Raw genomic sequence first — 12,359 nt, 5'->3', positions numbered from 1 at the left:
CTGTAAGGAGTATCATCCTTCGAGGTTGCTGCTACGGCCCCATTAAAGAGAAAAAAGATTAGACAAGGTGATATTGTCTAGGCAGGTTTAATAGAGCACAGATTATTTTCTCTTTCTCCCCCTTTAATGAACCAGTGTTTATATACATTGTATTATAGCAGATTAAAAAATATTACAGAATTGAAAATCTGATTTATACAGAGGGGTTGCTTAAGCAAACAGCTGAAAAGGGTGAAGGAGTTAGAAGTATTCCTGTAATCCCCTCTGTTTCGAGCCACCTCCAAAACAAAAGCACTACAGACCGCTGAAATTGTGGAATCAGATGACGAGATTTACAGATTTTATTGATCCAGATTCAGGCAAGGCACCGCGCAAGAAACACTTGTGCATATGTACAAGGTAAGAAACGCCGGCGGAAGGCAGCCGAGGGCGTGTCACTGTGCGGGGAGGGGCTGTGCCATGTGCAGGGCCGGGGCCTGCATGGGCCAGCCCTCCTGGTGGTTCTGCAGCAGCCGGTACAGCTGCTTCAGGTGGGCCACGATGTTGTCCTTAATGTCGGGTGTGGAGATCTGCAGCCGCACGCTGCCGCTGTCGAAGGAGCGCGTGAAGTCCCCGGAGAACATCTCGTAGATCATCCGGGCCACAACGGGGATGACCTGGTAAAGAATAAATCCCTTTTTTAGGCTAAATGCACATGGAATATCCCGGTGTTGCTCTGCAGGAAGCCCTGTCCTGGATGCAGAGACGGTTTCCACAACACTCTAAAACACACTCACAAACCAACTCTGTTCCGCACGCGTCACATTTGTGTTTGCTCTCCCAAACCACCCATCTAAACTGGAGTTTTCCTGGTGTCAGAAGCCACAGCAGAAAAGAACAGGTCTCACCATCCCTGGGAATTGATCCCAAACCCAACAAGGCTGGCACATGCCACCCCAGAGCCCCAGTGCCCTACCTGCACCACGATCAGCTTCCTCTCCCTGGGTTTTCCATCGGGCCACTCTTCTCCAAAACAGAAGTAGATCTCGTATGGTGGCTGTTTCTCAATTTGTCCCTTCTGATGGGCAATCAGCTCTAGGAAGAAAGGCAGAGTGCTGCAGGGTTGTCCTCTTTGGGCAGGAAACGCCCACGACATCCCACCTCATTGCATCACCCCTGGTCTTACCTACACACTGTCCTCTGCCACCTCTCACACAGTTACAGCTCACTCCTTGCACATGAAGTGCTTTCTTTAAAAGCAAAGCCCTCTGATGTCTCTCAGAGCATTAAATGAGTGTACAGTGCCTTTCTCCTGCCACACACCTGCTCCAAGTTCCACTGAAGTCAGGAGCAGTGGCCCTGACCCGCTCTCCACACCCGGAGCGTCCAGTGCAGCCCACCCTTTCCCACAGTGCCACAACCAGTGTCCAAAGCTCTTTTCCAGAAGTTACCTACCACTTAGGAACGTTTCCAGACAGAAGAGCTTGACCTTCTTTTGCCTCTCGATGAGATTTGGGGTGGTGGAGGAGGGGGCACAGGGCCCAGACCAGTACACCTTGCACTGGCACAGGCGCACGGCGTAGATGGCGTGGCCGCTGACCTCCAGGATCAGTCCCCTGTCCATAACGTCCAGCAGCCGGCTCGTGAAGATCTTCTGCCTTTCGTTGGTGATCTGCTCTGTCCCTGGAAACTTGACTTGCTCCAAACTGATGGGCCCAAAGAGCTCCTCCTGGTCTGGCATAGGACCCAGCTCTCCGTAGAAAAGTCTGCAGCCCTGCGGGTTGCTCACGGTCGTCGTGGGTCCGGTCTCCTTCCCTCGATATTCAAACTTGATTTCCAGGTCTGTCACTGAGAGAGAAACCATCAGTGTGGCTTTTCCTGGAGCATCAGCAGCAGGGACACCACACAAGCCCCGCTGCCCTCACGGGGATGTTTAAACCACACACAGTTCTGTATGAACTACACAAGTTCTCCTCACTCACCCACAAACAGCCACAGGAAAAAAAAAAGGCAAAACACTATTTTCTGTGGCGTTTTAAAGTACAAAAGCAGAAGCACTGTTACAAGCCCATGCACGTACTTGGCAGGGAGCTGATCCAGAGCTCAGGGCTGCTGAAGAAGTCGTGCTGCAGCGCCGTTGGGGGCATTTCCATATCCAGAGGTTCATTCTTTGGCCACACAGTTTCAGAGCTGCAGTTTTCTGCACTGGCTGGAGCCATCGGAGAATCTACAAAAAGGCAACAACTCTTCAACAAATCAGGATTTCATTTCAAGCATGCAGCAATTTACAAACAAATACCTTCTCTAACACATTAGTCTGCGCCACCAACCATTGATATTAAGAAATGGAAATGTCTCTTGAATTGGGACATGCTGAGATTGATTCAATTCTTCCTCCTCTTCATCATCAAGATCATTATCCTTTTCATCCCACGGAGCTGAGCCAGTGGAACCTGCAAACAAGCACATCCTTGTGGGTGGATGATCAGCATGAAACACTGAAAAAATATCATCTTCATATTGGATATCCATTCGTGTATTTTTCAAATTCCAGTAACAAAGGATAAATCTGATCCACACAACATGCTAAATTCAGTTTAATACATAATTCTAGAAAGCGAAGGTTAAAGTACTGATGAAGTAAGACACAGTATTGCCAATATTAAACTGTTCAGCAGGAAAACATACAGCTGTGCGCAGCTTTATTAATTTTAGTACTGCAGCATGCTTTAAAGTCCTTTTAGTTTAAGCACAGGCTTCAGCTGCTCCTGCTGCACAAGGGCAGAGAGAGTTAATGCAGAGAGGGCAGGAGCTCCCTTGGAGCAGCGCCTGCCCAGGAGCCAGCACGTGTCAGCAAGGCCCTCACCTGGATTAATGATTGATCCCTGCGACTGCGGGATGTCGCACACTTCATAAATTTTAATTGGGTTCATGGGCACCTCCTTGGTGCCGTCGTACATCAAATTAAACTCCCGGCTCTTGTTAAGTGCACATCGGAGCTGGGCTTTCCACTTTGCAGGGTCTGGCTCGTCCACTCCTTCCTGGTACTTTCCTGTTTCCACGGCCCATGCCTGGGGACAAAGTACAGCCAGCTCAGTCCAGCCCTCCCCACAGAGCAGCTTTTATCGGAAACCAAACTTCCAAACAAATCCACCATAAAATCCTTCTCTGGCAGAAGTCTTAATTAGAGCTCTCGTGATAACACACACACACACACAAAAAAAAAGAAAGGAAATTCCCACTTTAATAGTTTTTTTTCCCATTAAAAGAAAGTGAAGAAATAGATGCAAATCCAAATTCCAAAAGGATTTTCACAGTTCTGGGCTAGAAATTTTTGTGGATTCAACACCAGAAGTCATTTTTGACAGGGAGCCTGTGCAGGAGGAATGGACTTGGTTAAAAATGGAGTGGGAGGGCAGCCACAGACATCCAGCTGGCCTCCCTCTCTCTCACCCCAAAATCTGATTATTGGTCCAAGATTCCTCCAAGAGAGAGGTCAGAAATTCCTCAAAGGAGTGCAGGGAGTTACAGTGAATCCCTTGGGATAAGAATATTAGGGACAGCAGCGATGCGTGCTTGTGATGAGCTTGTGGTGGACCTCTTAAGACTTACGTAACAGCATTTCATGGTTTGCTGCCAAGAGCAAGCCAGTGACCACATCCCAGCCCAAACAGCTGAAGCCAACAGCGGTCATCTTCCTGACCATGGGTCACACAGCACCCAGCCTTTGGTGGTGGGAAAGGGTTAAAGAACTCAACACCACCTCAGGCAGTGCCAAGCCTGGCATCCAGGTGCACAGAGTGGCTTTTTCTGAGGTCAGATAAATAGAACGTGCCTGCAAACAGCTCCCGAGATGCCTGTCCAGCCCCTGGGCCAACAATCCAGCCCTTTGTGTCTGTTCCAGAGCCGTGGGATGCCCGCTCTCTCACCTTGAAGATGGTGTTCTCCTCCTCGTGCTGGGGGCTGTGCCGGGTCGCGTGTTTCCAGGGGATCTGGAAGCGCTTGGCCTCGCGGTTCAGCCAGATCAGCCCAGGGTACATCCCACTGTCCACCTGGGCCACCAGCCACGGCTTCAGGCGCACCCTCCGCGGGTGGAGTGCCATGGTCTGCGGGGGGGACAGCAGAGCCTCTGCTGGAGGTTACCTCAGCCTCATTTGCTTCAAAGAAACTGAATTAATGTAGCGAGAAAGGGCCCTGTGCTGTGTAACTGCTGTTCCTTTATGGGAACTGCACCCTGAAACCACCAATTCAGATTCAGCCGGGTGACTCCTCTGCCGGGAAGAGTCACACACACCTCCCTAAGCAGGGCCCAGGACTGTTACGAGGACAGCAGCTCACATGCAGTGTTCCGGAGCGTGTTATTCGTGCTCACCGAGCACACAGAGGGCGAGCCCTGAGCAGACCTGGGCTGTAAAGCCTGAGCAGGAGATAAAGCCACGAACAAGCCACAGCAAGAACAGGCAGCAGAGTTTCCAAAGCCTCCACGTACACCTTGGAGAAGGGGCTGATCTGATCTCTGCTCCTTCAGTCCTGTCACACACTGAGGAGGAGAAAGGCTCACCCCGAGTCGAAGCTTTAGCCCAGCCGAGGTGCAGGGGCCAGGCTGAGGCACAGACTCTGAAAGTCATTTTATGGCTTTTCCATGAATGCCCTGAATGCAGCATAATCATTGGCAAACAGCACTGACCTGTAATAACCAGGATGTTTATCCAGAAGGACATGAACTGCAGGTCTGCCTGCGCTGCTGCTGCTGCTAAAAATCGAGTGCTGTTTACTTAATGTTTTTGTTAAGTGGCCTTGTGTTGCTCATACAATTGCAGCCAGCCAACAATATTTTCCTTGTGCAGAACAAAGCCAAACAAACAAAAGTAATGCCTGTCCCTCTCTAAGAAGAGGCAACATTCAGTAACTTTAGATTTTGGAAGGGGATTTCTGCACGGCAGGTGTATCTCCCATATTCATTGGTAAATCCTGAAACAGAGGTGAGAAATTACAAATATTCCCTTTAATAAAGCAGTTACAGGACAAGTAAAATCTTTGCCATAAGCCCTGAATATTGCTGGAGGAGTTGCAAAATGCGTCTGGTAGCAGAGATGGAGAAGATTAAAAAAATCCTATCCAAGAACTAGTCCAGGAACAGGTTTGATTTGTTCAAATACCTGCAGATCCCATTCAGATGCAAGTGCTCACACAAAATTAATCCAAACACAACTCAGTTTATCTGTTTATCTTTTCTGCAAAGAAAATGTTCAGCTTCAACTGCAAACCATCTTTAAATAATAGTTTGAAAATGTGTGGGCACATTACCAGACTGTTTCCCAGGAGCTGCAAAAGATCAGGAAGCATTCATCCGAATTATTTTAGTGCTCCTGAAACTCTGTTCTGTTGGTTCTCCATGTTGAAAATGCTGTCAGAATTAAATCTTCAGAAGCGTGCTTGCAATAACAAAAAGTCCAGGTAAATCCTGGACTTAGAACTGAGACCAAATTCAGGTACTGATTCCTCTTGAAAAGGGAAAAAAGTGGTATTTTGAAGGACCCTTCCTGCAGCTGGTTTCCACCATCTCTTTTACACTTAGCCTTACAAGCAGTCCCTGCTAATAACCTGTGCTGTGCACACCCAGTAAGATTCAAGCCCCCAGAAGAGGAGGTTTGTGCCCCTCTCCCGGCACAGTCAGGTCACAAGGTGGGCGCTGGCTGGGGCTGTCCCTGGGCCCGCAGACAGCGTCTGTCAGTGCTCCACACCACAATGCTTTATGACCTTTTATCACCAATGACTTGTTGACACAATAACTAAGAGCAAATCAACTTGAATCCCATTGCTGGGCTCAGACGGTGAGTCAGCCTCTTACAACCTTCAACTTCGATCCGGTGGGTTCCCCTAAATGCCAGACACCTGGGGAATGTCTGTGCACATTCACGGCTCTGCCAAGGCAGGCTGGGCCCTGTGTCAGTGCACAAACACGGGACTCTGCAGTTCCCTTTATTCCCACTCACTTTGGGTGGTGTGTAGGGATAATTAGGGATTTCTTTTCCACAGAAATCCCTGTGCTGCTAATGCACCTCTGGTCAGTGATGTAATTACTCCCTGTGCCCTAATTATTGGTATTTCTCCTTGGAGACATTCAGCCCAACAAGAACCACTCAAACTCAGGAAGGAGCAGGCAGCCTGCAGCCGCTCCCCGGGGGCTGCCGAGGAGTGACAAGGTGAGGGACAGCCCCGGCCAGCTGTGGTGACACTCGGGGCCCTGGTGAGGTGCCACACAGTCCAACAGCGCATGGAGCACCAGGAAAACCATCCTGAAGCCCAACTCAGCTTTGCTGCAGTGATGCTTTCGCTCCACACCCAAATATATTCAGTGTTCCTGCTCCACCTCATCCCTTAAAGCCTCTGAGGATGGAAGGGCCTTCTCGGGGTTCGCTGCTGTGAACCCACAGACCCCACTCCGCGCTCAATACCTTTGTGTGACTCTATTATCCCGGATTTCAGGGACCTGTATTCATTTTTTCAACGGCAAACCTTCCCACAGAGAATCAGGCTGTATTTCCATCGGACACTGAATCACCTCCCTGCACCAGGAACCCAGGGCTCCCACATTGCAGAGGTCGGTACATCTCCCGGCTCCCACCACCCGTGCTGCCCCCGACACACCTGAACACCATTAACCCTTTGTACTCCCTGTTTGCACACCCCAGTCTGGTCACCTCTGCCCCCGGCACGGCCAGACGGCCCCGGAAATCGGAAGGGACACGAGTTGTTACACAAAGTGTGGGTTTTTGGGGTGTTACAGCTGCCATCCGATGACTGCAGCGGGTGCCTTGCCCTAACTTTAGGCCTCGCTTTACACGGACCCGAAAGGCGTAGCCCGGGGCTAGCCCAGCGCAGCCGACGGGACGGAGCGGTAACTTGGCATTTTCGGCGAGCTCTGCCCTCCCGGACCCGCACGGCGCCCCCGAACCGCCGCCCTTCCACCGGGCCCGGGCACTGCAGCCTCCCGAGCCCCGCACGGAGCCCCGCTGTGCCCCGAGCCCCCGCTCCGCACCGCACCGGCCCCGGCGCCGCTGTGCCCGGGCGCTCCGCCCGGGAGCCCCACGCGGGACGGGGCCGGGGCCGGGGCCGCGCCCGGCGGCTCCTGGCCGGGCGGCTCCGGGGCCGGCACGGCCCGATCCGCGCTCCGCACTGCTCACCCCGTCTGTCCGTCCGTCTGTGTGTCCGTCTGTCCGTCCGCGGGGCTGCGGCGGGTCCGTCCCGCGGGGGCTCGGGGCCGCCCCGCGGGGCCCGCGCGTGGGGCAGCGGCGCTCGGGCAGCGGCGGCCGCGCTGAGCCAGCGCCCGCCCCCCTCACCTGCCCCGCCTCACCTGCGCCGCTCCGCCCCCACACCTGCCCCGCCTCGCCACACCTGCCCCGCCTCACCTGCCCTGTTCCACCTCCCCTGCCCCGTTCCATCTCACCTGCCCCGCCTCGCCTCCCCTGTTCCGCCTCACCTGCCCTGTTCCATCTCACCTGCCCCGCCTCACCTGCCCTGTTCCACCTCCCCTGTTCCGCCTCACCTGCCCTGTTCCACCTCCCCTGCCCCGTTCCATCTCACCTGCCCCGCCTCACCTCCCCTGTTCCATCTCACCTGCCCCATTCCGCCCCCCTCACCTGCCCCGCCTCACCTGCCCCGGTCCGCCCCCCCTCGCTCCCGCAGATCCCCCCCGAACCCCGCACGGGGACCCGGGGAGAGCGGAGCACCCCGCCCTTCTGCTCCGCCCTTTTCCTGTCTAATGGAATATTTAGGAAACTTCCAAACGGGATATTTTTTTCCCTCCCTGGTAAATGGAGTATTTAGGAAAGGAAGTTTGCTTTTAAGCGGGATATCTTTGCCTTTTAAATGGACTATTCTGGGAGGAAGACATTAAGTTCCCGGGCTTTTCGCAGTTCAAGGCGTATTCAGCTGAGTCACAGAATCACAGCACAATTAAAGCTGGAAAAGACCTCCAAGATCACCGAATCCAAACATTAACCCAGCGCTGCCAGGTCCAACTCTAAACCGTGTCCCATGCACCACACCCGCGGGGTTTTGAGCACTTCCACGGACAGTGGCTCTGCCACTTCCCCAGCAGCCTCTTCCAATGCTTGTCCATCCTTTTGGTGAAGAAAATCTCCCAAATATCCAATCTAAACCTCCCCTAACACAACCTGAGTACATTTGCTCTTGTCCTACATCCATCCATCCACAGAATCCATATCCAGTCAATGGCAGCACAGGATAAAGCCAAACCCTGAAGTCGGCTCTGATTAAAGCCACAGTTTTTTCTCTGAAAAGCAAAATAAAACCCTCTTCCCTGCCTCCATCCCCGCTCTGGGGTCACACCTACCCCGGGGAAGGGGCTCAGCAGCTTCTCCTGGGTCCCTCCGCAGTCTCCTGCCCTCCAGCCTCACGCCTTATTTATTTTCCTCGTAGGTGGAGAGCCGTGACTCAGTGGTGAATCTTGGTTTCAAGGATCATACAATACTTCACCATTCAGTTTCAATGGACCAGAGAAAATATGGGAATTTCCCTTCTCCTTCTTGCCATGAACACTATGGGAAATGCTGAACCCTGACTTTGGGATGGCTGACTTACACCCACAGCTCGGTCCCCGGCCAAGGGTTTGGAACTAGACAAAACCTTAGAGATCTTCACACAGAGACAAAACAATTCACCATTTTTCAGGGCAAGTTTGCCTTGCTGGATGCCAAGTACAAGGTAAATACTTCAGGCTTCACCCAGCGTGGAATTTCACTCAGAGGAAACGTGCAGGAGTTTGTCAGCACATAAGGAAATCTTTGTGGCAATAAGCAGAGGACAAGACGTGACCCTCCGGGGTCAGCGCTCTCTGTGTTGGGTGACATGGGTTTCCTTAGTGGCACCTGACCGTTCCTGGCGTGCAGATCAAGGGACAGCTGCTCCTGGCACAAGCCACCCTTGTCATTCCTGCTGTATAAAAGCACGCAGTGGCAGGACAATTTCGGGAGCAACTGGGAAGAGACACAGGGAGATCATGGGCTGAGCTCCAGGCCAAGCTCTTGGAGGATCTTTGATCTCTCCTCAGATGGGTCGGCACAAAAGCCGCCGTTCATCCTCGCTGCATTCCTGCTGTCCACGCCTGCCTCCCGCCGCAGGGAAGTGTGAGGATGCTTTGGGCTGCCTTTGTTTGTGCTGGGACGCTGCGGAGCTGAGGAAGGAGACCCCAGCGGGGCTGCTGCTCACTCGCTGCGGTGCTGGGGGCTGCCTGGGCAGGGCTTTGCCCTTCCCGACCCACTGCAAGGACACTCGAGATGCCCAAACCGCAGGAGGAGTCCCGGGGCAGGTCAGGGCTGGGGGGATTTAAGAAGTGGAGCAATGTGGCAAAGCAGCTGGGTGAGGACTGCTCCAGCCTGGGAGCAGGCTCCAGTCCTGCCGGCAGCGTCCCTCTGTGCCTGCCAGCACCCTGCTGCCTCTGCCACAGCCTCTGCCGCCCTCCCAGCACCGACACAGATGCCAGACAAATGAGTCTTCCCAGCCCTCTGCAGGGTTTGGTGGTTTGGGTTTTTTTCCCCTCTTGAGTTTCTACCAGCCTGTGCTGGAGCGTGTGGCAGCACGTTGGGGTAGGCAGCTGACGGGAAATAAACTGAATTTTTCCATGCTCTTGGCTGGGAATCCGCAGCTTTGGAGCTGCAGAGGTGATCATGCAGGGATAACTCATTGGGCAGGATGTGCAATCAGGTGTTACCTGTCTGTAACTGATCATCCGAAGTGTTCACTCTGACACAACACACCGAGCATTGATCCAGCTCCTTCAGGCAGACAGGCAGCACCAGCCTCTGCACTGGAGTGTTTTCTAGAAATTAATCTTTTTATTTTTACTTCTCTCTGCCTATATTTACTTCTACCTGCATTTTTTTTTTTTAAATCAAATGAAGAGATCTTTTGGCTGATAAACTGTCCCTTGTGAAGTGACCTCCTGCTGGCTGGGAGGCAGCAGCTCTTCCAGTGCAGTCTGCAGAGCACACAGAGGATGTGCAGAGGAATTTTCATACCAGGAGCTATGGGATTTACTTTGTTTCGGTGCCAAATTAATATCACTGTTTTATCAACACGATTGTATGTCATGATACCAGCAACAGCAGCAGCTGGGCTCTGTGCTCCAGGTCTCTTGCAGCCCTTTGTTCCCAGCTGGAGAAGATTGCAGTCATCAAAACAAAAAGGAACCATTTTCTCTCCTGGGAACAGATCACCAAGTTCCCATAAGGCAAAACAAAATTATGCAATGAGTCAAGACAATGTCCTGGGCATGTGGAGTCTTGCTGTGTGCTCTCAGCACTCACATTCCAGCAGGCAGCTCTGTGCAGGAGAGCAGCGCAAAATGGTGGAGAGGCTTCACCCCAGCACATCCCAGACTCCCCAGATGTGCTGCAGGAAAAAGGGATTAATTCTTCGCACCCTGTCCTGGCAGCACCTCTGTGGCCTGGGCCAGGGAGAACTCCTGGCCTCAGCAACCAAGATAATTCCAAAAAATTATATAAAATAATTTATAAACATGACTGTGGCCACCAAAGTCTTCTTTCCAGCAGCTCTAGTGAAGAAGAGAAGAGGGAGGGATGGATTTACTGTGATTTCTCTGGTGGGCAGCCCTGGAGCTGCTCTGCTGTGGACGAGGCACGTCCGAGTCAGGGGCTGAAGCTCAGCTGAAACACTCCCAAAAAGAAGGGTTGGGTTCATTATTGTGCTGCATTCTTCTGGGCACGAGGATAGACAAGAATATCATTAAATAAAAATGCTTCAACTGAAATAAAACTGTCTTAAATTTTCTGGCAACTCCTCTGGCCCTGCCCACCCATCTCCAGGCTCCTGCTGTGTTGTCTCTGTCCTCTCTTTGCTCTTCTTTTAGGTGAAACCAAACCTTGCCTGGGTTTCCTTCCATGTTAAAAGTGTAAGGTTGAATTATACTCCTGCAAATTTCTGTGTGTAAATATAAATATAAATATATAAAATTACAACTATAAATATAAATATGTACACAGTGCCACTGCTGGGTTACTTGCAGGTGTGAGGGGATTCAGACCAAATCTCACTCTCACAGCGCAGCACGAATTTCTCTACTGCTCTGCAATATCAAATTCAAATTTCTGCCTGGTTCTTAGCCAGTACTGTTCCATGAGAGAGGCTCTTCTTACCTAACCAACACCAAAAAATGTCCCAAAAAAGTGAGCAGACTAAATCCATCTGGCATTAGGATAAGAGAATCTATGGTTTCCTATTAATGCTGCTCCAATCCTCTTAATGAAGATATTGGGCTGGCTTGGGCCCGTTTATAGCTCAGGTCATTTTTCCAGTGACACAGATAATGGCTGGGCCCAGAACAAGTGGTTTGTGTGCAGAAAAGCTGGTGGCTGCTCAGGAGGAGGAAAGGGCTCTGTGTGTGAGAGAGCAGGGGCTGAGCCGTGGCTGTGAGCGCTGCTGGACACCAGGAAAGAGCCCAGGGAAGAGCTGCACCCCGTGCCTGTGGTCAAAGCAATAAATGAGGCGCAGGGGAGGATTTCCATGGACACAAAGAGGGGAAGGGAATATGGAGAATGTGCTCTAAAAATACGGAAATAAACAATTCCTGCTCTTTTTAGCTTAAAGCTCTAAGATGGGGATGTGACAATAAGAGGAAATTGTGTGTATCTGGGTGCCTTCTCTAACTGTCTCACAGCCCACAGCAGGCATTCCATTAATTTAACCCATCAGCAGGTTTTGTTGTTTTTTTTTTTTTTATTTTAATGGAAGTGTTTGTTTTCTCAGGATTCCCTCTCTGTAGCTGTTGCTTTTCCTATGCCCCATCTCACTGAAGCACTGAGCAGCCCCTCCAGGCAGGTAATACAAGGCAGCTTTGCAAAGATTAATGTTCCTTGCCCTATAATCCCTTTTTTCCCCTAGAAAACTCTACAGGAGAGGGACTGGGGCTGTGTGTTGTGTGCAAAGGGAACCTCTGCTCCCAAACCCTTTGACAGGGAGGCATTAATGCGTAGAAAGACCCCGAGGCCCTGGAGTTTGCTCCTAAATAGGGCACAGCTCAGAACATCTGAAGGTCTCTGGGGCTCATGGGTGGGAATCTCCTAATGATCTTTAGTTATTTTTATCCCTGCCCAGTGCTCAGTGCTCTGGGGCAGAGGAGCCACTCTCAGATCTCCCAGGGAGTGCACGGAGCTGCCAGGAGCTGGGCAGGGGAGGAGGAACAAGAAAATAAAGCACAGAAAAGGGAAGGTGACAATAGCAAGACGCAGCGCTAACATCAGAGAAAGGCACGAGACAGCGAGAAGAAAAAGAACAGCGGACTTTGGCAGGGTTTTTCTTCTTTCCCTCCTGCTTTTCATCCTGCTTTCTGGAGGAAA

General features: G+C 51.7%; 1 protein-coding gene across 1 annotated transcript; it reads right to left on the bottom strand.

The window, feature by feature from the left end:
- Positions 1 to 71: 71 nt before the first annotated feature.
- Positions 72 to 7,323, bottom strand: IRF6 (interferon regulatory factor 6). Its single transcript, XM_066204015.1, has 8 exons — positions 7,167 to 7,323; positions 3,909 to 4,085; positions 2,846 to 3,050; positions 2,310 to 2,432; positions 2,060 to 2,206; positions 1,435 to 1,827; positions 956 to 1,074; positions 72 to 656 (listed from the first exon to the last, which is right to left on the bottom strand). Exons 2-8 carry the CDS (start codon positions 4,080 to 4,082, stop codon positions 435 to 437), a joined length of 1,383 nt encoding a protein of 460 aa, XP_066060112.1. The 5' UTR covers positions 4,083 to 4,085; positions 7,167 to 7,323; the 3' UTR covers positions 72 to 434.
- Between the last annotated feature and the right edge of the window lie 5,036 nt (positions 7,324 to 12,359).

Source organism: Chamaea fasciata, unplaced genomic scaffold, assembly GCF_029207755.1.
Source record: "Chamaea fasciata isolate MVZ Bird 193981 ecotype frontalis unplaced genomic scaffold, bChaFas1.0.hap1 SCAF_25, whole genome shotgun sequence".
Taxonomy (NCBI): Eukaryota; Metazoa; Chordata; class Aves; order Passeriformes; family Sylviidae; genus Chamaea; species Chamaea fasciata.
Note: the sequence above shows the minus strand (reverse complement) of the source record. Positions and strands in the feature narration are given on the sequence as shown.

Excerpts from the sequence above, each read along its gene's own strand:
- IRF6 (XM_066204015.1), bottom strand. The coding sequence starts at position 4,082 with ATGGCACTCCACCCGCGGAGGGTGCGCCTGAAGCCGTGGCTGGTGGCC. Across the intron at positions 3,051-3,908 it reads AGGAGAACACCATCTTCAAG|GCATGGGCCGTGGAAACAGG; the intron begins GTGAGAGAGCGG and ends CTTTGTCCCCAG. Across the intron at positions 657-955 it reads GGAAGCTGATCGTGGTGCAG|GTCATCCCCGTTGTGGCCCG; the intron begins GTAGGGCACTGG and ends ATTCTTTACCAG.